Here is a 24,858-nt window from a genome sequence, read left to right on the forward strand (position 1 = left end):
AACCAGGCTGTTGGGTTAAATCTTTATTTAAGGTGACCCAGCACTTTAAATCATGTGTCTGTGTATGCCTCAGGCTGTGAAGACTTCATTATACTAATTCAGTAAACATAAGCAAACAAGTTTTATATTAACTTCAAAGAAAAGACTCAGAAATCTTGTTTTATTCAATATACAGATATCCACACAGCATTAAAAAAAAAAAAAAAAAAAAAACCTGTTTGAAGAACCCCTCTGCTGTTACTGCGGGTAAAGTTGGTTTCTAGCTCAAAACCTGTAAATATCCCGACTTCCAGTGGATCTGCATAAGGGGTTTTGGTTGCATTCAGATTTCCAGCAAACTCGGGGTGCCACTTCATTGGGTCAAGGCACAACATCGGTGAAGACAAAAGCTTATTCTAAAGAGAACAGGAGGATGGGGCTTTCCAGCATCATCAGCTTTACAAATATTCATCATCACTTTTTAACAATCAATCTATGATTCACTTTTCTGCCTTTAAGCCACATTGCTGTCATATGGGATGGATACTAGAGGTTGGAAGAGTGTAAAGACAAATTGTAAATGCTGACTTTTAAGCGCTGCATCAACTCCAATACTCCCACTACAGCAGCAGTTCAGAATGCCTTTCCAATACCAGGAGAGGTTTACTAAAACAACCATCCACCAGCAACGTTGCACGCTTACACACACACAGACTTGTATTTGAGATGCCAAAATTTCATTAGCTGTTTCATGATTGCACAACCCATTTTAGACATTTAAAATAAGGCTTCAGACAGCTTTGCTCAGGTTCTGTATCAGTAAAGTTAAAATAGAATTGAATACCAGCAAAAACAACCTTCAGTAGCACGTTTGCATATTCCAAGTTAATTCTTTACAACAGCAGTCACAAACATCTCTTTCTTCTCATTTTTGGGTAATGTCACACATTTAAATGTCAGGACAATGGAAATCACAGTTAAGATGGTACAGTAGTTTAAGGCTTTAATTTGGTCAAATTTAGAGTTTTTTGCCACTGATTCACAAGTAAGTAACTATTTTCTTAAAAAAAAAAAAAAAGATAACTCATTTTCTTCTAATCTAAAAAAAAAAAAATCATAAGTAATATTCTGGGATTCACTACTTCATCTCAGTATTTTAACCACAGACTCTAAATAAAAGATGGAAAAAGTCATTTTACATCAGCCACGTGTCTGCGAGTCTCAGTCTCTCTTGACTTTAAAGTTACCAACAGGACACTGGAAAAGAGTATTTTGCTAAAGACAACATAAGGACTTGTCGGAAAATTAATTATCTTAGGATTTCATGGGAGAATTTGGCATTTTTTGAAAGCGACACTCCAGGACTGGAGTGTAAGTAGATAACCACTTTGATGCAATAACAGATTGATGTTTCTCTGCTCTGCTGCACTTCTTTGCTACAGTTATCCAATTATAACATGCAGCTCACCATGTGTGTTGTGTCTGTCCAGCTGAGTAAAGCAAGTAGAGTTGGCTCATTTTAAATGCCATATTTACGTTACTAAGATCTTAGAATGAACTGGATTTTGTTTTAGGTATTCAACGTGAAATGACTGAGACGGAAGGCAGACACATAATGCTGGGAATGCATGACCGAGTGGAAATGTTTTGCACTGCAAACCCCACCCAGGGCTGTTTTGAGGGTTTAAAATAAACCCCTGAATGCTGTTAAGTTCCTGGTTCCTGAAGTGAAACTGTAGGCGGGTCAATGAAGGGACATTTTGGTAGACTTCATTTAGGTTCCCGCGGTCTAGAGGGAGTACCCATCTTTAGTTCCTTCTGGCAAGCTTGAAGCAGTTTGGCACTGGCTTGATATTGGATGACTTTGTCCATTTTTTTTTCCAACGCAGTCTATGGTGTTAATGTGTTGTTTTATTTAATTATTTAAGCTAAACTATAGAAACAAGCAGATATTTGGTCAAGATTGTCATCCTCCTTGTAAATAAAGGCTAACGCTGCTATTTAAAGCCCCCCCACGCACTCTCCGACACAATCCCTCTACTCATCCTGCTGATGCCGGCCAGCTTCACTTTGGCACGGGCCGTCCACCTCACGCCAGCAGATGTGTCGTTGGAGTCCGAAAGGTTAGCGTAACGGGAGGAGTCCTCCTCCAGGCCCTGCCCGGCCCACATGGGCGTTTCCAACGGAACATTAATAGAGTCGGGGAGGGACACCGCAGAGTCCCCTTTCTCCTCAGCGGGTTCAGCAGTCATGGTCTCGGTTACGTTCCCCAAGTGTGGCGGCTCCCAGCCCTCCATCTTCTCCAGTTTTTTGGTGGGAGAGATTTGCCTCATTGTCATCGAAACGTTTTCCCAGAAACAGTAGCCCTTTTCTGTTTTGTCTTTCTTCTCCTTCTCCTTCTTCTCCTTTTCTTTCTCCTTGTCGTCATCCTTGATTTTCTTTTGCGGCCTTTGAAGAGACACAAAGAGAAGGTGACAGGTTAAAACTGACCACTTTTTTTTTTTTAAAGGAGAAGGGGGGCTGAGTGAACCACTCATACTGTAACCATAAAAAAGAACTGTTGTTTATCAGACATCTCAACACTGGAGACGACATTTTTCCTCACGGAGGGACCTGTCGAGGAGGAATTCCCTTTTGTTTGGCAGAGCAAGGTGATTAATGCAGGTTTTCCTCTTCATACACATTCCACTTCCTCAGCAGGTTTAAAAGATAACAACTGCTGGCAAATTAAACTTCGGCTTACGTATAAACAAATACAAGAGGTTGGACATGACTTTATTATTTATGCGTTTACTTCCCAGCAGTAGCTGCAATGCGCACTTGAAATAAGTTTATGAAGAAAAGTCATAAATGTTCTTAACTCCCATGACATTGTGTTCACTTTGTTGACTGCTTGTATTCATAATTTCACAGTACTTATACTTAACAATAAAAAGTTACGGGGCCACTTGCGGACAGCATAAACAAGTACTATTTACTGGACGGGCTTAATATCATCCGCACCTCTAATGTTCACATCTCACAGGGACAAAGCACCTGGGATGTGGTAAATGTGAGCAAAAGAAATAGCACATCTAATTACAGTCTTGTAACCTGTTGAATGCACATCCAATATTCACCCTGGTAGCTTTGTTTTTTTTTTAAATCTCTTTGGACTCTTTTGGAAAACATTTGGATGTCAGGACTGTTTTAAGTATTTTTACTCTGCCAAAAGTAGCTTCCTGCTGCAGACTGACTGGCCACAATCAGTCAAACTGTGTGCCAGAAAGCTTAGCAGGGAGCTCAAATTCCCTTTCAAGCCACCTAAAGTGTCTGAAGTGAGATTACCTTGACTTCACGTTTTTTTCATACTGTCAACTTTGATTTTTGATACAAGAAAAACAACTTTTCACAACCTGATTGCACTGCCGTCTGCACCGATATTATTGCAGATATGTTACGCTGGTCTTTCCAATTTTCCAGTCCACATACTGCATACTGTGCGTGCACAGTTTGCACTACAAACTTGTTAGTATGTAATGATAAAAGTAACTATGCTGCAGCACATATAGTAGCCAGTCATAGCTTTCACTGTAGTAACATGATGTATTCTGGGATACAGTCTGCAAGGTAGAGCGGTCAGTTGCAAGCAGAAGTGGAAAACCATCTGGGTATTTCTCACATACTCCAGATTGTACACTTGTTCACTTACTGCATACTACATTTTGGCAAACCCAGTGCACTAGAGTCGGAATATGCAGTTTCCAAAACATTCTTAGTCTTGTTTATTATCTTAGTAGGGTCTGGCACTTTTCCTGTGTCAGTTGAAACACACCAGCTGTTTGGGCTTTTTGCAGGAGTCTCCCATTTTTGCGTTTTTGCAGTACATGTTGCTAAACTAACGAAGGTATTCTGATCATTTGCTCATTTTCACAGTTCAGACCGTGTGCTTTTGTCATGAAAAAGTGTTAAAGCGTGCCACCTCACCCTTTACGATCAGCCAGCTTCACTCCGGTCAGCAGAAAGTGCTCATCATCTTTGGAAGAGAACATCTTCTTCTCCCTCCTTTCTTTTTTGGACATGATCTTCTTTACCTTGGCCTCCTGACAAAAAGCACCAGAGAAAAGAGCATTGGATTTTAAATTTCCGGATGATTTCCCTTCATCTGTTACATGTTATCTCGTGTTTTATGATACCATTTCACTGGTGATTTATGCTCCCTGAAGATGGAGATTTCGTAGCAACACGGGATCTTAGAGAAGATACCATTTGTTCAGACTGACAGCTGCTCATTTATAAGCTCTGCTGGATCTTGGCACATTCCAGTGGGAGAACCTCCACATTCCCTCTGAAACTCCCTGTCTCCCCCTCCCCGTCACATCAGAATTCATGCTTCCCTGCACAGCTTTTTACCAACTGCAGATACGGCCTCCCTCAGCGATAATAGAGGAAAGTTTTGGCTTTGTTTCTTGCCTGGGAAGAATTCCCAATCTCAGCTCTCAAGGTTACAACATTTACTCCTCCTTTACATCCGTGCCTGCCTTTGCTTCACTTTCACTAAACACAATATTATCTGATTAATTAGTTTAACCCAGACAGTTTCCCTGTAAAGTGCTGCTTTTGTTGTCTATATATAACCTACTGAGCACGGGCTCGGTTCAAAACTCCACAGCACATTCAGAGAACCGGTGGATACAACAAGCAAACAGCTTGCTGGATATGAAAGCATTTTTGTCTCAAACCAAACACTTTCAATGGGATCTGTGACCAGATCCTGCTTCAGAACATCTGTTTAGATTGAACAAACTTCCGCCACTGTTTGTCCTGCAAGTAAACCGGCTAGACAAGCTTAAAACATATTAGACACAGAAGAAAACACACGATCCTGCTCATGGTCATGTCACATTTGATAGATTAAGTTTAGTTTCAGTACCTTGCAATAAGGCCAGCTCTTTGCTGATAAACGGGAAAACAAATATCCTCCTCTCATTCAAACGTCATGAACGTGTCTGCAGGCAAACCTGCCATCATTATCTTGAACTTCATTATCATCCAAAAAAATATTTACAAAGCTTAATCTCAGGTATTTCAGCACCCTGTCTGCACTTCAGTTCTTTTCTCCTGGCTCCAGTTCTGCAACAAGGGGCATATTCACATTTGTCGGAGCTTTGCAGAAAAGACAGTAATTATTCAGTGTTTATGTACAAGCGTGCATGCATGCAACTAAATCCCCGCTGTATGCTTGCACATCCATGTGTGCACATACAGAGAGAGTCCTGCTTATCCACTGTTCTCTCCAAGGCCAAAGCAGCTCCATGGCCAATAGTCTCTCCTGCAAAAAAGGTAAGCAAAAGCTACGCAAGAAGCTCAAAGTTTTTCCTTCTCTAATATATCATGAAAAGGTATTTTTTCAATCCAATATGAAACATTTGAGATGTAATAAGTACAGGAAGTGAGTGAAACTGTGGCAGCATGGAGGCCCTTTAGAACATCTGCCCCTAAAAAAAAAAAAAAAAATACATGTTCATAATTGTCTTGTAGTTCATAAATGTCCTTTTTTTCTTTTTTACAGCGACAGGCCACAAGCACGTTGTCTGTCCTAATATGTGCATGTAACAACAGAGGGCAGACGACTTGTAGCCGTCCACAGACTCTGAGCAGCCTGTGGCTATTTTCAGCCTTGTTTTTCCTGCACTGTGATTGTTCCAGTCCAAAAAGCAAAGCTCCTCGAAAGAATGCTGGATTTCCTTCCCTCGTCCGGCCCAGCCTCAACTCCCCTCATAAACAGGACATATCATGAAGAATGTCCAGTATCGATGTGGCATACAGTAGCTATACCTAAAGTCGGCAGCCAGCCAAAGCTCGGATACAATACCTCACCTGTGTGAAAGATAACACTCCAGCTGCAGACATGCAGAAAAGCTCGGACACAAACACAGCTTTAAGTGAAGAACCGCTGTCAACACGGACTATGAGATGATACACATCTCTCATGAACAGAGTGATGAAAGAAAATCACCTGCGTTAGCAAGGGACACATGTCCTCAAGTGGAGAGCCATCCATCTGACCATCGATGATTTTTTGTCCACCACGGTCTCATTACTCTGACTTCACATTTACACATTAAAATGCAAATTAGAAATTCTACAATGCCCAAAGTATTTATGAACTTGTGGTCAGTTGTAGTTGTTTATTTAACCAGGCTGCAGTTAGCTCAGATGATCAGCTCAAATTCTGGATCCTTAAGTTAAATAAATTAAAAACGCAGATCAGAGGTGAAAACAGACAGAATGGGGGATAGTTCGTAATGTTTCTGAGGTAGCTGCGTTTCAGTGCCAACTGATAAGAGAGTTGCGTGTGTGAAGCTGCAGCTCAAGGTAAATATGGTGTAATGATCTCAATCATAGAGATGGCAATTAACTGATTACAGCTAGAGGATGTGGCAAGAATGCAGCCATGGGTCTTAAAGGGGCCATATTATGCTTGAGAGCGTTTATTTGGCAAGTCTGGAGTGAAAACTAGAATCTCTTACATAACACAACCGTGTAACGTAGTTTTGGTAGCCTGAGTCTGAAGTGATGTAATTCAGTGAGCCGTTCAGATTTGGGTACTGTGTTCTGGCTGAATACCATTTTGTAGGCTCTGGAGCTTTGGCAGAAGATTACACCGAATATGTAAAGCTTTGCTTTCTCCCGGGATGGAGGGGTGTTGGGGGTGGGGGGGGCGGGGTCGGGCTGTATGACGCTTGTTAATGGTGCATGACCCTGAACAAAGCCTTTTGTCAACTCCAATTACGCCCCATGTGGACTCGTCGTACTTAGCAAGTAGGACTCGAGAAAACGTACTTCAGAGGACGGGAGGACGCAGTTCAGTTTTCTGCAGTCGGAACAACCACATGCACGTATACGTATACACGGCAGCACAGCTCATCTAGAATGCTAACATGTATTCAAAAACGTATTTATTTTAATTGAAGATAAAAAAAATACCCTGAACATGAATATGAGTCATTACATTCGGTTGATCAACACTAAATCTACACCTTCTTTTTGAAAAACAAGAAACTAAACCTAGAAGCACCACATTGAACTGAATCTTTACTGTTAGCAGGTAAACGTTACTACTGAACAATAACTGCTAGGTGTGGAAAGATGATCCTCCATCCAGAATGCATTGTGCGTACAGTCATAGTGGCCACTGCAGGTCAACGTATGTCTTGGACGTGCTGTTAGTGTGCATGGCTGTCTTGCGTCTCTGCATTTGATATGTCCAGGGTGTTCCCCATCTCTAATCTATTATCAAGCTCCTTTAATAATAAATGAAGGCACACTAAATGAAATATTTCTTAAAACATATACACATAAATACTCTTAACAAGTAATCCCTCTCGTTCTTATTACTTACGACCCTTTAGAAGTGTGCCATGTTGTTTTTCTCTGCAAATACACCCTCTCTTCTTATATGATCCTACTTTTTGGTATCGTCATTTGGTAAGTCTATTGTTTTGTTTTGTTTTGTTTTTCCAAAATGCCAATAAGTAGGGTAAACAGGGATTTTCTTGCTCTGATACAATGGATTCTTGTGCAACATGCTGTAGTTTGTCTTTCTTAACACCACTGTTTACGCTCAATGAGATGGACAAGATTGAAATATGATGTCTTTACAAACAGAAACTGAATACTGTTGCTTAGTCAGTCTTTACATACAGAATAGATACTATAAACAAACTGTAAAATACATACTAATGTAATTTATCTAATTTAAAAAATGTTGCAAGTTTTCAGACGTAAAGTGAAAAGAATATGGACTACATACTGGTAATTACACTGTTAGAAAAAAAATGACATTTTGCTGTTGAAGCCATTATCAGTTAATTACATTTACTGCGTAAACACATGTAAATTGCATTTCACAGGAAAAATCCAGATGGTTTTTAATTAAAGCATGCAGTTTTTTAAATCAATGCAGAAGCTGTATGTAGAAACCGTGTTTTTTTGCTTTAATACATTCAGTTAAGATGTTTTATTGATATGGAGGTGTTTTTAAAATCTATTTGACTATTAAATGTCTGATTTGTTTTATCAATGAGGTGGCATTGATTAATGACTGTGCAGTATTACTGTTATGCTAAAAAAAATCTATAGTCAAAAGTACATACAAGAGGTAAAAAGTAAAATGAAAAAAAGAAAGAAAGATAAAACAAAGGAAGATTAATCAAGTTGATAACAGAGACACAAAGATGAGGCAACCTTTTATCAATCCCTGGAGGTCACAAAATACCACTACATGCTATAGCTCTTCTGGTTGGAAAAACCAGTAATAGTAAATGAAAATCTACAGTAATTAATTAAAAAAAAAAGAAAAAACTATAAAAGTGGAGAAAGTTCTCTCAAAGGCCAAAATGACCTAATCTCAAAATAATGATTTGTCTGTCCAACGATAAGAATACCAGGACAGATATGCACCCGAAGAAGGAGCCAGACAGGATCTTGTGCTTCAGGAAAAAGATGATAAAGAAGTCTAAAGATGATAACTGCTGTGTTTACAGATAAACAGTTGAAGCCTCAGCTATCGTTTAACTCTCAGCTGCACCGTGACACAGTCCCTGTTCAGGACAGACTGTCCGACACAGTGTGTCTGAGTGACAATCAGCAGTGATGACGTCATTTAAAACATGTGGACAGTGTTGTCGGCATATGATTAACTCTTTTTGGGGTGGCTCCATCAGCTGTGTGGATGGGAGTGAGAAGATAAGAGAGTGAATGGTTAGGGCATATCTTTAAGGAGCTTCTGACAAAGGTAAACCGCTCCGACTAAGGGAGTGCTTGGAAGCTGATAGTGTGTTTGCGTCTGTGTTACGTCCAAATAGCGGTGAAGTTGCTGTTTACCTTGGAGACTGCAGTGACGGCTCCTTCGTCCTCTTCCTCTCCTTCTATGTCTTTGTCCTGCAACACACAAACACTTGCAGTGAGTCAACAAAAATGGCAACCCTTAAAAACAAAAGCGCATTCTGTTCATACTTAACAGTAGTGATGTGATTCAGTTTGGCTGCACGTGTGCGTAAATGCATGCATGAATGTGCCTCCATGTCTTCCTGTAAAAAAAGAACGCTGCCATTTTGGAGCTATGACATAAAGACACTGTTGAGAAAGAGAGGTGGATAAATGAATGGATGGAGGAGTGAGACAGCGAGAGGAAACTACTGAGCTCAGAGAGCAGATTTAGACAAAAGAAAAAGAAACAAACCTATGATCCAGTGCCTTAACTGTGCGCCTCACTATGTGGATAAAGCGGAGCTATTTTGGTCCCATTGTACTTCCATTTTCAAGCTTCTTTATTTTTCAAACATAACATTCGTAAAACTGCACTTTGTAAAGGGCTATACATCTCATAACAGTGGTATTGCAAATAATAAAACTATCCAACCCCCAAAGATGGAGCCAAGCACTTTGAACTCGAGTACTTTACCTTGACTAAGCTATAAAAAGAGCACGTCCTTCAGAAGCAAAAATGGGGATGTTTCAGTTAATGTAAAACTACTAACTCCAACAATACACAGTATCATTAAAAGATGCTGAAGAAATCTCTGTATGCATGAGGTGAGATTTGCTACTAATATTAAACGGTCATTATCTTCAACTCTTGTTCAACAATGTTGAAGTGAATGTTGAACATGTCTTAGCAAACATGGCTACAAACCAGTCAGTGTTAGTGATCACAGTTTGTAACTGTATCTGCAAATGGAAGCCAAAAGTCTACGAAATAAATACGTAACTATACATACATGAGCTTTTACCTTGAAATACAGCTACCTTTTGTGGAGCCAAAGCTCATTTCAGGTAGACTGTAGAGAACTGGAAACTGGGCTACAGAGGAGAGGGAGCCTCCTGTAATGGTTTTGTGGTTCTGCCCTTGAGTTTCTTGAGTTTGTCTTTGTTCTTCTCTCCTTTGGCTTCTGTTCTCCTGTTTTATGTTAGCCAGTTTGCTTTTTTCCCGTGTAGTTGGAAAGTCAGATTTCTTGTATGTTACATTCACATTTGACTTCCTTTGATCTCGTCTCCCCTGACTGTTCACACTTGTGTCTCAGCAGCTCAGGTGAGTATATGTCTTTCCTCTTCTCTCTTACAATCTCTGTTTTCCTGCCTTGTCAAGTACTTCCAGTACTCGCAGTGCTTCCCTGTCTGTTTCTTTGTGCCGGTTATCAGTTTTGTTTTGTTTTTCATCCTGGTGTGCCAGTGTTTTTGTTTTAGGTAAAGGACAATGATAATACCGTACTCCTGCCTTCTGAGCACCTGCACATGGGTCATTTTCAGAAGATTCTCATTTCTCTTCCACAGAATCTGAAAGTATATTGAGACAAAGCAAAAACTCTGTTAAACTGGACCACGGTGTCTTCCACTCCCTGCGCGACCCAAAGTTTACACCTCCAACGCTATAGCAACTGGTTTCCTCAGCTCCCATACTCAAATGAATAGAATAGAATAGAATAGAATCCATTATTGTCACTGTAAACATTGTTTCCAACATTGCTGTGAAAATCTGTTTAGCAGCTCCACATGACAGCATAACACACAGCAAGAATCAACACACACAGAAAGAAATAGAAACAGAAACAACAAAATGTTGTCCACTGAGAAGGTAAGACGGTGCAACACAGTGATAAACACGCCTTTTTGACAACTTTCTTAACAAAAATATTTCTGGCATCTAATTCATTTCGGTCAGTCAACTCCTGTGTAAAAGAATACACATAACTTGAACCCCCACCCCAAAGAGTTGGAGCCTGCAGGTGGAAGCTAGTCAGGAGGCATCTGGGAGACCTCTTGCTCTTTAAATACACCCGTGAACGACATGGAGTGTTTGAAATGAACCAGCGAGCATAAAATACTGGTCAAGATCTCTACCTGAACTAGCGTCCAACGAGTCACCTCATTCTGATCATATTTTTTTCAAATGATGATGAAAGTTCTCATTTTCACCATTTGATTTGTTGTTTTTGTAATTTCAAATAAATACAGCAATTTCAGTCTACTTTATTCAAATATATTTTACACTAGGTTTAATTTTTTTTGATTCATCTATTAATCTACAATCTATAGACACATTCACCAGGTCAGGGTCATGGGGTCATGGGGGTCTGCTGGAGCTTGTCCCAGCTGTGGGTGAAAGTGTACACCCTGGATTGGTCATTAGTCCATTGCAGAACCTTTTTGGATACAGCATTGAACAATTTACAATTATTTGAAAATAACTCAATCTAAGGACATATGAGCACATCAAAATGTAGACTCAAAAAGGACATTCTGAGTGACATCAAGAATTGTCAAACACATACAGTTTGAAGATTTACGACCAGACTTGCCCCAAAAGACTTGCAGACATTAAATCATGAAAGGGGGGCGGTCAGAACTCATCAAACATGCAGCTGAGCCTGAGACACCTGAAATGGAGCCAGATTTCCCTCGAAATGATCAAAGCTCACAGAACATTTAACATCTAGCAGGGAAAGAGAAGGTGAAACGGTAGTTGGACGTGTCTAGGCAAAGCCTGCTGGGTACCCAGCGCCTAAGCTGATCAAAAATGCACTCAAACACACACACACACACACACACACACATTGACTGCTAACTACTGTTGGTGCATGAAAGCATTAACAACTCTAGAGCAGAGAGGGTAGTGAAAGGGGAGGAGATTTGAGAAGAATGAATGTGTTAAATATAAACAATATACGAAGACTGGTTTTTACAGCAGTTCACACCTATTCCTCTCTTTGTGTCCTTGTGTAAGTGTGTAATTTCCAAGGCAGTGTTTCAAATCCCAGCTCACAAGGTTATAAAGATGCACTGCGAGACTCAATACCAGATAACCATTGTTTGCTCAAAGACTTTAAATATAATATTTCACATTCTCCTTATCCAGTGAAGCAAGTGTCTCACGGTACAATACAAACAAATTCTGCGAAATCTACTTATTTCCATTATAGCGCAAGATTAGGCAAATCATATCACACGCTGAAGCATGAAATGGTAAAAATCTTTACAATTCGGCTGAAGTTTACACAGTCTATCGAAGGTTTGGACAAAAGTAACAATCCTTGAAAGAGCATCTCAGCCTTCCAGGAAGGTTTCACTTGCATAGTTACGTTTGTGGCCCAAACCATAAACTTTCCTAAACCTAACCGAGGTGTTAAACCTGATCAAGTCTTTTTTTTTTTCCTAAACCAAACAGTTACAGAAAAAACAGTCAACTTATATTATATCAGCATATTCAGGTAAGAATAATTATTGGTTCTCCCTATGTCTGCATGGGTTTTTCCTTTTTTTGCCTTCTACAATCCAAAAAACAACAATGTTACATAAAGTGGGAATTTTAAACTGATGGTGACCTGTACAGGCTGCACCCCATCTTTTGCCGCCAACAGATGGGAAAGAACCCAGAAGCAGAACCCTCCACAACCATGACCGGGATAAAGAAAATGGATGGACATTAGGAATGGGCGATATTCTACCGTTCACGATAAACCGTCAAAAAAATTCCCCACGGTAAGAATTTGTCATCTCGCGGTAAAAACGATAAATTCCTGTTGATGATGTTTTTGTGTAAAGCTGATTTATGGTTCTGCGTTAAATCCACGCAGAAGGATGGAAGGAAATGAGCCCGAAAGAAAGAAAGAAAGAAAGAAAGAAAGAAAGAAAGAAAGAAAGAAAGAAAGAAAGAAAGAAAGAAAGAAAGAAAGAAAGAAAGAAAGAAAGAAAGAAAGAAAGAAAAAGAAAACAGGATAAATTCCCGTTGATGACGTTTTTGTGTAACAAACATGGCGGATCTGAGAGCGAGATAGATTTATAGTTAAAAAGGTGGAGTTGAATTGATATTTTTTTTATCGTCATTTTTATTGTTATCGGGATAAATGCCAGAAATTATCGTGATACATTTTTTAGTCCATACCGCCCATCCCTAATGGACATGTAGTATTTTATTAAAGAACCCTTACAGCCATAATCGTTACACACAGTAATTTATCTTACTGTATGTTCTTCCCCTCATATGTCTCTTTGGGTTTAATAGTGGATCAGAAGATTAACTTGTTGTGAGACAAAACTGTACATCTGAGAGCAGCAGGCAGGTACAGACAAAGTATAAAGTGATAATACATCCAAAGACATAGAGGTAAGACAGGAGATAAAAGGAGAAGGGAGGAGACGAGAAAAGATGGGACCACAAGACAGGATTATTCTCTTCGTACCTCCACACTGCTCTGGGCAACAGCAGACTCCGTGTCTGCATGCTCTCTCGCCCCACTCTGAAGTTCAGCTGTGAGTGGCTTTTAGCTCGCAGAAGGTGCAAGTTTGTTTTTTGCTTAGAGCATTGACACACCTGAATACTTCAAGAACCCTGCTATACTTCTACTGCCTCTATGAAGTGGGATCATGAGAGGTCACGTCAGGATTTAAGCAAAACTTAATACAGCCCCTCAGATAATCATCAAGTAATAAAGAGGATAAGGAAGATTAAACAGACTTGGTCTCTGGCTGAAGGGGAGGGGGTTACGTTAATGTAAATCAAACATTTGCTTTGTCTTAATATTCAAAGGAATGTTTAGTGAATTAGCAAAATGAGCTTATTGCTTTTTCATCCTGATTAGTCTCAGGCTAACAGCGCTTTTGTGTCCTTTCTTTGAACATGATGCTAGGTGACGGCCTGTTAAACTTAACAGAAAGCCGAAGAGAGAGAGAACTCTTTAGAGAGGCCCATGCTCCCAGCCAAAAATAAAAAAAATTGTTTTGGAGCAAAATGCCCCACATAATTAATTACTTCAGTCATTTAAAAGTCCCCAGGAAGGAGCTCACAGAGTGCTAATAGTTTGCACAAGACACAACTCAGTGGTTTTTATGTGCTTCTTGTAGAAACAGAAGCTGTGTTCAGGACACTGGAGCTGACCAGTCAGAGCTGTTTCTACAAGAAACGCTGGAATTTTACAATGTAAAAAAGTCATTGATATTTTTAAACAGGGAAAAAATAAAAATATTTATCTAATGGCCTTGCTAGTAAGAAAAAAATAATAAAAAAGCTATTGTCAAATGTTACAGCCAAGCCATCACACGCTCACTAGTACATCACTGACTGTGCGTGTGTATAAACACATCTGTCTGTGTTTTCTAACTGATGCGTGACAGTCAACATCTCCAGAACACAGTGTTTACACTTTTGATGGGAACTAACCTCTGCTGAATATGTAGCCACTATTTTTGCTGTGTGCAGAACACTTATGGTCTTTTACCACATATTCCCCTTCAGCCCCCCTAATTGGCATTCATTACACTTTTCTGGCATGTTTTATTTACATAGGAGACTTTCTCCATCACACTATATATGGAGGATGTCAACAGGAAGTGTAATATTTGGTCTGTCTGCTGTGGTCTTCAAGGGGAGCTCTGTTTTGGGTTTTTTTTTCCCTTCCTTGCTGAAATTTTCTACGTTTTTTAAAAAACGTTCATGTTTGCAATTTTCCCCTTGAACTATGAAGTGCAAATTAAAGCGCAGGTGTTGGTGCGACCTAATATCGTTAAAACGAAGTTTAAATCTGTCTTGAATTTGTCCGGTGCATCTTCAAAAGTGGGTTCACACTCACATTTCAAAGTGGTGCTTTAATAGCACAGCTGCAATGTCAACTGCTGATCACTGGTGATAAACTGCACCAAGCCGATAACTTGCTTCTTAATTAGTTTTGAACATCTGCATCCATCCATCCCAATCCCCAGGTTTAAAACCTCTGTTGTAAAACAGATTTATTCATTTTTTGGTTTCTTAGCATATACGGTAGACATGTAATCCATCTATAAATTGTCACGGTTTTGTCACTTCCTCTTTTATTTTGAAGCCTGTGGCTGCTTCCGAAATGCCATACTAAACAGTATATACTCAAAAAGTATACTTAAGTTCGGCACACTTTTGAGTAAATATCAGTAGTATGCATTCATTCGGACGTACTACTCTGAGCCACACGGCACTTCCTGCCGTTGGGAGGGGGAGTTGTTACCATGGTAACAACTCCTGTCACAGCAGCAGTAGCAGCGCACCGCTTTTTCCCGTTTATCCTGGCCGAAACAAGATGACATTAAATAATATTATTATATACGAATATTATAATATTAATATTATTTAATAATATTATTATACTTAATATTATACTTATGACATATACATATCTGCGCAGCACTTAGCAACCAAACACCGCTGCATTGCATTGTGGGAAGTTTCTGCTTAGCTAGTGTCCATCAATCCACACTAATACATTTCTCCGGAATGAGTATGGATAGCGCATACTATTGAGTACGTACTAATGTTTCGGACACACTAAAAAATCTCACATACTGTTTTTGCTACTCATTAGGGTGGAAGTTTGCAATTTCGGACGCAGCTCATGTCTCTGTGTTTGAGTTCATGTTTGACTTTCCTGTTTCCCATCTGCCCTGATCGTCTGCACCTGTGTCTCGTTAACCCTTGTGTATATCTGGTCTTGTCTTTCCCCTGCTCCCTGCTGGTCCGTACTGTTTTGTTCCTCCGTGTGCCTTGTCACGTTTTTGTACTTTTGATCACATTTAACCTCTGGTCTTTTCTTGCAATCCTGCTCAGCAGCGTTTTTGAGTTTAAGTTAATAAATCATCTTTTTTGGAACTCTTCTGGTCTCTTGTATCTGGGTCCTCAGATACCACTCCCTGACATAAATATTGAAATTTTGATCCCTGATTTTCTCCTTGCCTTCTTCCTTTCATGTAAGCTGAATCTGATCCTTTGTTTTCACTCACATGTTGGCTTTTTACAGGCTAAGCAGGTATTCCTACCATGGGATCAGGATGCAAACTTACTAGTCGTCTTTCCCATCATTTGTTCAAGCTGTCTGCAACACAGACGGCTCAGCTTCCTCATTTGAATAAGTGGAAGGACAAACGCTGAATTTCCAGACTATGTTATCATCAACTTTCACCCTGACCTCATCCTGTATAGCTGTTAGGTTGGCTCTGCTTCTCGGCTGTGTTTATGACATTTTATGACCTCTGAAAATATTTTACTGCCACAAACAAGTCAAAGATGCCTCCCTGCTGACTTTCGGAAATCCGAGGGGAAGCTGCTTCTCCGTCTGATCTCAGAACAGGTCGTATCGACCGAGTCAATCTGACCACCAGTGGAGAGGCTGAACTCAAAGTTGGTTCTCAGATGTGATGGACGCAGATGTTGGTTCCCAGGATGGAGGGCCACTCCAGGCCAGCCAAGGGTCACAGAGCTCAATGTTATCACAACAAAATATATGAGAAATGTTGAAAACGTTTTCTTTCAAAATGACTACAGTTTGATACATATTTATCATTGCCAATGCTGCATAAATGCTTGAAACTTGAACTTGAATAAAATCTGACAATTAAGATTATTACTGTATCAAGTGTCAAGTTTACATGAAACCTTGAACGTTTTAAATTCTCCAAAGTCTCTCAATAAACCTTGACTTGTTGAAAAGCTATGACATGTACAGAGCATTGATTGATGGAGGGAAAAGCAACTACCACGATGCAAACCTTTATGAGGAAAATAAATATGTATATGTCCCGATATACCTCTTATACAGTTGTTAAAGTTTTAGGATTTAACTAGATGTGACCAGCTAAGACAATTTTATAATATACCAGTGACAATCAAACTTTAACAAGTCATCTTGTTTTTTTGGAGTTGTGGATGACAGTCCCTGTGTGGACGTGTGTGAGTCTGAGTTTCCACCCGTATGCACCCCTTTAACACCACGACAGAGCCCAGGTGCAGGCAAATGCTGATACAGACTCTGTAGACCTCACACACACTCACCTGGGTCATATGGGCATGACATAAACACAACAAAAACACATTTGTGAACTATCTGCTCTGTATGTGAAGTCTTTCCTATGACAACTCTGACCTACAGGTTAGAGATAGCATATAACACTTCAAACTGATTTTTTTTTTAAATTGAAATCTCTTAATATTGCATGTTAATAGCAATGATCTTTATATATATATATATATATATATATATATATATATATATATATATATATATATATATATATAATTTTTTTTCCATTTATATCCCATTTTTGGGTTCAAATGTGTGTGATGCTTCCATAAACCAATTAATCAAATTAATGCATTTCCCACTGGAGGTTGATAGAATATTTTTTAATTAAATAAAATTTTAATTTAATAAGACACTTATTTAACTTTTGGCACTTTTGGATCATCTCCCCAGCTCACATAAATCAACTTTGGGCACTTATTCACCTCGTCATCTTTCCTACTCTTCGAGCAGGTTTATGTGTTCACTTTTTAAGAAGAAAAAAAATTGTATTTATAGATATAACATGAGCGATTTGGGGCTAATACTTGGTTTTCTGTTCAACTGGAGATGAGAGTTAGTATTCAATATTTTTTAAGCAAGCATAGCAATGAGAATAAAACTCTTTGGGCAGACATTTTTAGAAAAGTGTGCCAGTTTCCTTCACTTCTTGATGGGCAATAGTGTAATATAAGTGCGCTTGTGCGCTTCATTACCTTGTAGGAGTGATGATAGTGCCAGGACATGTCGTCCTCCTCTGACGCATAATCCACCAGCACTTTACTCTTGGTTTTCTTGAACATATCTTCACGCGTCGCTGAAGTGAGTTGAAGTTTTTTTCTTAGGTAGTCTAATTTATCTGCAAAATTAAAAAGTTTAACCCGCTCTGTTTACCGTCCAGTGTTTGTTGGGTTTTTTTTCTTGAAAAGTCGGAGCGCCGCTCCACAAAAACGCGTTGGACTCTTTTGAGTCTTTCTCCAGCTGCAAATCCGGGAGACGTCTTTTTTTTTTCTTCTTCTTCTGAAAACAGCTCATTCATGGAGCTGCGAGGAGCGGGAGCTGTTTCCAGAGTCTGTGAGGTGCGTTCGGTGGGTTTCCAGGCAGTCCGGACCACCTGGATCTAAAAACAGCAGCTCCTCCCACATCCCCCTCTCTGCGGTTGCCATGGCAGCAGGAGGAAGGGGTCCCACGTGTCATCTGGGGCCAAAACAAACACTGCCGCACATTCATGCGAAATAATGTCACTTTTTTTTTCTTTTTCATCTAAATGAAGTGTTGACTGGAAAATACATCATTTAGGAAGGTTTTCGTCACTCTTACTCTTAAAATTACACCGGTCATGAAACAGCTACACTGGCTTCCAGTGGGTCAAAGGATGGAGTTTAAAATCTTACTGCTGGTCTACAAAGCACTGAATGGTCTTGGACCAAAATACATGGTTGATCTGTTAGTTTCTATGAAGCTCCCAGACCCCTGAGGTTCATCTGGATCTGGTTTGTTGTTTGTCCCAAGAACCAGAACCAAGCAAGGTGAGGCAGTTCAGTTATTCTGCTCCTCACCGGTGGAACAAACTTCCTGTAGACCTGAGGTCTGCTCCAACTGTCAGCTCCTTCAAATCAGGCCTAAAAACATTACTGTTTACTCAAGCGTACTCCTAAATTAAATACTTACCTGCTGTACTCTACTGCCCTTACTTTTTAACAACTTGTGCTTTTTATTATTTTACCTCTTTTCTTATCCTTTTATTTAGTTGTATTTGTTATTTACTGTTTAATTGTGTCTTGCCGCTTTTAATGTTGGTGTAAAGCACTTTGAATTACCTTGTGTTGAATTGTGCTATACAAATAAACTTGCCTTGACTAAAAACACGCACCTATTTAAAAGTAAGCATTCAGATAATGACAATTTAGGAATATAATAACTGTGAAATAGTTCAATATTTCCTTTCTTCTTCCCACTCCCTTTCGAGTGTTGACGAATTAATTTGTATTTTGAACCTGCACCTGATAAACCTGATAAAAGGTATTTGTTTAATTTTATGTTGCACGCAGGTCACTTATGTTATGTTTATTGCTCAAAATAAATATGAATTGAATTGAATTGAATATGTAAATGTTGCTGCTCAAAAAGCTTTATCCACTTTATGAGCTAGTGTGAACTTAACTCCCAACATTTTTTTCTTTTTCTATTATTTATTAGAAATACATTTTTTTTCTATTATAAAAAAAAACCATGTGTTTTTATTATTTATATTTTTTTCTATTATGCTCTTCAATCTTGAAGTGAACACTTCACAACTACAAGTAATAGTCTACTGGGAATATTTGCCAGGATAAAATCTGAATGAAGGAGGCCATCACCCCCTCCAACCTCACAAAAATATATAACTAGGTACAATGTAAAGCTTAGCTGGAGTTTCTGCCTGTTACTGGACATTTTATGTTACCATATTATAGTATAAGGACACATTTATGTCTTCTTGTTTCTATATCATTTCTTGCATTTGTAAGTTTCGTATCAATGTTTTGCAAAGTGGAGTCTATCTTATCCATCTCATTTATAGACAAGAGGGTATCACATATTAAAACTGTATAAGTTCAGATCTTGTTTGTTTTTCGAGTGTTTTTCAACCAGTTAGGAACATTCTGTAGCGAGGTCAACCCTGGGTCTGTTATTAGATGACAAGGAGTATAAACGCATGAATTGCTATTTTGAGCCTAAAGAAAGTTTTTACTCTTTACAATACCAGCTGATCATAGTTTTTTTTCCCATTTAAAGAACTATGTGCTTTTCAGTTTTAGAGCATTAAGCATTTATGTGAGCCGTTTTTTGGTCAAAGGTCTTCTTTAGATTTTCTCCTAAGTTTTAAAAGAAAAATGAATATTGAGACACTGTACATGTAGGTCCATGAAGCTAAATTCATTTCACCTTGTCAGAGAATGATAAGTCCTTTGTTGGAAGCTGTTGATATGTAAAAATAAAAAAAATTAAACAGGTCACAAGTTTTGAAAGAGCCAGATCACATATTTAGTTAAGGCATGAGACTGTATGTTGTACAAAGCATAGTCCACTGTATTTCACGTGAATTCATCTAAGACCTTTGACGCCAGGCGAACAAATAACACGTTATGCTGGTGGGCTGACCTCTTAAAATAGCTACAGTTCAGCTCCGGTTAAGACCACTCACCTGATTCAAAGATCCCTAAAGTCCTGCTTCAATGTCCACATTATACTGTACAGTGGGTCCAGTGGGAATGTAGGTTGTTAAAACATGTAGGAACTTACAGGAAATACAAATGTTATTAGATGAAACACAGAGACTGTTTTGAAGAGTTCCATTTCCTTTCTGTAAAGAGGATAAACATATTTTCAGTCATACAACAACATAATCTGATATAAATACTGTTCTAGCTTTGTTATTGCAGCCAATTTGAGACAACATTCCCAAATTCCAGTTAAGTTTTAAGAGATTTCTTCTCTATAGTTTGTTGTTAGGTCTTTATCAGCGTAAGCTGTCACATGACTGCCTGTTTATACATGTCCATCACTCGTCAACAGGAAGGTCAGTGACCTTTGACACTGAAGGCAGTAACTTGTTGGTCTACTGCTAAATGGTGTGCACGTCTTGGACATGCATTTCCATAGTAGCCTGTCTCCATAGGGATTATTCAAAACTCAAGGCGGCTCTAGTGTCCAACATTCACATCCTTAATCTGTCCTTTCAATTGTCTTAACCCCTTTTAACACCAGTCCTTTGATGTAGACAGATATCCTGAGATGAAGCCTTTCACATAGGACAATGAATTATCCAATTGGTCTGCCAGATACTATCATATATTTATTCCATATTAACATTGACATTTAATAATTTACAATTTACATATATGATAATTATATAATTAAAGCAATTTATCCATTTGGAAGCACTATTTTTGGAAACACCCCCAATTTTCTAGACTGACTGTTCCTGTGCCAGGTCTTGTTCAGCTTTGTCTTCCTTTGTGTTTTTTTGTTTTGTGTGTGTGTGTGTGTGTGTGTGTGTGTGTGTGTGTGTGTGTGTGTGTGTGTGTGTGTGTGTGTGTGTGTGTGTGTGTGTGTGTGTGTGTGTGTGTGTGTGTGTGTCTCTCTCTTTCTCTCCCTCTTTCTCTCTCTCTCTTTATTTCCTGATTATCTGTTTGTCTCCTTTTTATACCTTTTTTTACTCAAAGACCGTTTTTGGATCAGACTTGCATGTCTGCCTCCCTCTAGTTTACCGGTATTTGCTTCCTTTACTGACTCCCATGCCAGTTTAATAAACTTTGGATTTTGGACCGTAACCTGTCCGGTGTCCTGACATCTGGCTCCTCCTTTTCTGAGAAACTCTCTCTTTCTTTTTCTTTTCTTTTTTTCAACCAACACTTATTTTTAGTTTTGCCAGTTTCGTCATGTATACACTGTTTTGTTTAAGTAAAGAACAAGCCAAGTCCTCCTGTGTAGGCTTTTTACTCTGCTTTAACAGTGTAAAAAACATTTTTTCCAAAGCAGAGAAAACGTTTCAGATCAGTACATTGCTAAATCATACCATGATTCAAATTCAATTGTAAGACACGTTCCTTCTTTTTGTTCGTTTTTTTTTTGTTTTTTTAGCCTGTATTATTAAACCAGCCTCCGCAGGAGGCATCCTGAAGTTGTACTTTCAGTTACAGTATAATTAATGTATCAAATGTCTTTTTGTTGCTTATAAATACTAAATAAGATTGGTTAAATTGAATCAAATTAAATAATATCGAATCAGATTAAACTGATAAAACTGTTGCAAATATAAGTCAAAGAACCCCAACATCTAATTTTTATAGGGACAATTTGACCTGTTCAGCAATTACATTATGTTGCGATGTACTGTGTGTGTGTGTGTGTGTGTGTGTTGGCCTGTACTGATGTAATCTTGTGGATATTTAAGTCACTCTTACATCAGCTGGTTTGATCTTTTTCACAGCAGGTCAGGTCTGATGTGGTCAAACTGTCTTGGATGGACACAGCTGGGATTATCCATCCTGCTTTTACAATCTCATTCAGACACAGATGTAGCGCACAGCTTAAACAGCTGATCTAGGCCTCAATGTATGTCGAGGACACCATATGTTGTCCTGGTGCAGTGAAGTTAATCAGTAAATCACCTGACTGTGTCTCACACAGATGTTTAAAGTTGTTTGATAAAACAGGCTGCCCATCTATAACAAGTTAAATCACAGATTCTTGTCTTAAAAATGCAACAAATTCAAAATTTAGGGCAAAACAAATGCATCGCTCAATGACAAGCACACAAAGTTTTGAGATGCAGCTTTATTGCATTGACCCCTCTCAATCTGGCTTCAGCAAGATTAAAAAAAAGCTAAAATACTAAAATGTAAGTGTCCCATCCGGTAAAAATATGTTGCATATAGCTCAACATTGATAATCCTCACGAAATTAAGTCGAAACCAAAAGGTGACCACAAGTGCGACTTTAAGTGAGCAGCAGTGTGGCTGCTTGCTATAACAACTGTTTGATATCTAACTTTAAATCAAAATGAACCCATAAAAATTATAAAAATTTTAAAATATCCGTTCTGGCCTGTTTCATATCCACAGCTGTTTTTTGCCTCCCAGAATCATCCAAAACTATCTGAGATAATTTAGTTATAGACTAGTATTATTGAAAATAATAAAATCAAGTAAAAGTAATAAACAAAATCATCTGAATGTTTTGAATTTTGACTCATTTTAGATTAAAAACCAAATCTCATAACAGGAACTATTCATAATGAGGGGTCAAGTCAGAGCACGTGTACGGCTAGTTATACTGTACATGTGTTCCTTCAGTAATTTAAATGGGAGATCTGCTTTTCTTAACACATTACTCTTCATAATGCATATGTTTTATTACTCAGGCAGTACTTTTTTTCCCTGTCCATGTCAGGCAGCGTGTAGAAGGACGCAGCTGAGATTAATTGTGACTCAGCAACTGTCTGATGAGATTCACAGGTCAGCTCATCAGCACGTGTTAGCCAGGAACAGAGATTAAAGTTTTAATTATGTTCGCAGGCCAGCTCACAAAGATGTTCCTCAGAGATTCTGTTGAGCTGTACTGAACAGTTTGTAACTAAAAAAATGTGATTTCACATTCTCCGTGTACAGAGCAGAAATCTATTCAGGCTATCGCCGATAAAAGATATCTTATAAATTCACAAAGCACAGGCTGAGATCAGGCATGGTAATATCTAAGATGTCCCTGAAAGATTGTAAGATGGACACAAACAGGACATTTTGTCATATATTTATAGATTGCTCTTAAATCCTGTAACAGTACAACACATTATTTAAAGAGTTGTACATCCTGACTTTATTATTACAACACACTCCCCTTTGAAGTCTTCAGCTGTACATTTTCTTTCAATTGTATTTTTGAATTTTTTATTTCATTTACTTTGTAAAATGTAAAGCCGCTCTGACTGATTTCCATCAAATGTTTTTCCTCTTTACTCCTAATTTCAGTGGCGGAGTATGATTCTCAGTGAAGGCTCATTGGTGACAGGCTCATTAAACACTGCTCTCCAATGTGAAGCTGGACAGAAGAAGACAGACAACGTCTTTGCTGGGGAAATGACAAAAGGTCAAAGACTGAAAGGGTGGGAGGGAAGGAGCAACGGCACAGCCTAAGCAAAATGAACTTGGAAAAAACAGGCTGTCATTACTCTGTTAGCCATTGAGGTAATTGTTCTGTAAGTCTTTAATAGGCTACATTTCTCCTAAACAGCATTGGACATTTCAGAAAAAACTCACCAAAGTCATGTCATTGCCCGGTTTACCACAGAAAGAAGTTCCGTTCACAACAAGAAGACTCTTTGTCACACCTCATCAATCGTTAACAGTGGACCTAAAATAGATTAGATGTGTTTTAGCATAAACACTTCCTCCTTAGTGTTTGGTGTTAAATTGCCAGGTCATCGACACATTGCTAAATCCCATATCGGTCTATAAATAAGGCCAAATAAGGCCAAGATACAACAAAATTACATTATTAATGAAGTCAGGTATCACTGGTAAAAAAAGGGTTGCTTCTCTTTAGTAATCCACCTATTAACAGGCATTTATTTGTATTTACAATACAGTAGATTTAACTTCTCCTCACAGGAGTGTTTTAATGAGCTCAAGGTGAAGGGCACATTCAAAACAAGGCTAAGCTCTTCCACTGGATGAGGAACCTTTTTAAGGAAAGAAGAATGAGGACACACTCATTCACATGCACACACACGAGTCCACTGCACTGATAAAGGAATTCAACTTTATTATACCAGGACATGTGTTTACGTGTTTATACATATGTAAAATGGGAAACTGATTAAACTGCAAATTAAACTTTGGTTCACAAATGATGTCCCAAAAGGTAAAAAAAAAAAAAGGAAAAAAGAAAAAGAACAAAAAGAAAAAAGAGAGGATTGATGACAATTATAAATATATACAGGCTAGTAAATGGTGTGGATTGACAGTACCATTGAACCCTTATCAATATTCTGCAGATTGTATTCCAAATTGCCTTTCATTGATCCATTCACACACATCAGTGTCAGCAGATGGGCCACACAAAGTATTTTGTGAAAGAATTAATTTTTTTGTTTCAGTGTCCTGTCCAACAAGTTTTCAAACTTCAGGTGATGATTTAGGCCAAGTACAGTATGCAAACTATTGAACAATCAGCAGTATGTGAGAAGTACCTTACATTGTAAGTGCACTGTGTAGTATGCAGTTTCAAAAACAGCCTTTGACAAACAGAGGAGCTGTGGGTCAAAGTGGTAATGTTAGTGGACAACCTGCTTTTTAACAAGAGGCTGAACCAACTTTAAAATATGCAGTATAAAAAAAATGAATAAAAATAATTCAACAAGAGAGTATTAACAATTACACAACCTCAAACTAGGAATGTTTAGAGTTGTATCCAAAAAATAAAATCAGTCAGAGCTCAAAGATCAACTTGGGAAACTGAAGAGCCTTCTTGGAGCTAATGGAGATTCGGTTTCTTG

General features: G+C 38.6%; 1 protein-coding gene across 1 annotated transcript; it reads right to left on the reverse strand.

The window, feature by feature from the left end:
* Positions 1 to 20: 20 nt before the first annotated feature.
* si:ch211-225h24.2 (uncharacterized protein LOC564539 homolog) lies at positions 21 to 17,919 on the reverse strand. The gene is made up of 4 exons (XM_061707141.1): positions 17,537 to 17,919; positions 8,848 to 8,904; positions 3,946 to 4,061; positions 21 to 2,427 (listed from the first exon to the last, which is right to left on the reverse strand). Exons 1-4 carry the CDS (start codon positions 17,621 to 17,623, stop codon positions 1,977 to 1,979), a joined length of 711 nt encoding a protein of 236 aa, XP_061563125.1. The 5' UTR covers positions 17,624 to 17,919; the 3' UTR covers positions 21 to 1,976.
* Between the last annotated feature and the right edge of the window lie 6,939 nt (positions 17,920 to 24,858).

Source organism: Cololabis saira, chromosome 18 (genome assembly GCF_033807715.1).
Source record: "Cololabis saira isolate AMF1-May2022 chromosome 18, fColSai1.1, whole genome shotgun sequence".
In the NCBI taxonomy this organism is placed as follows: Eukaryota; Metazoa; Chordata; class Actinopteri; order Beloniformes; family Belonidae; genus Cololabis; species Cololabis saira.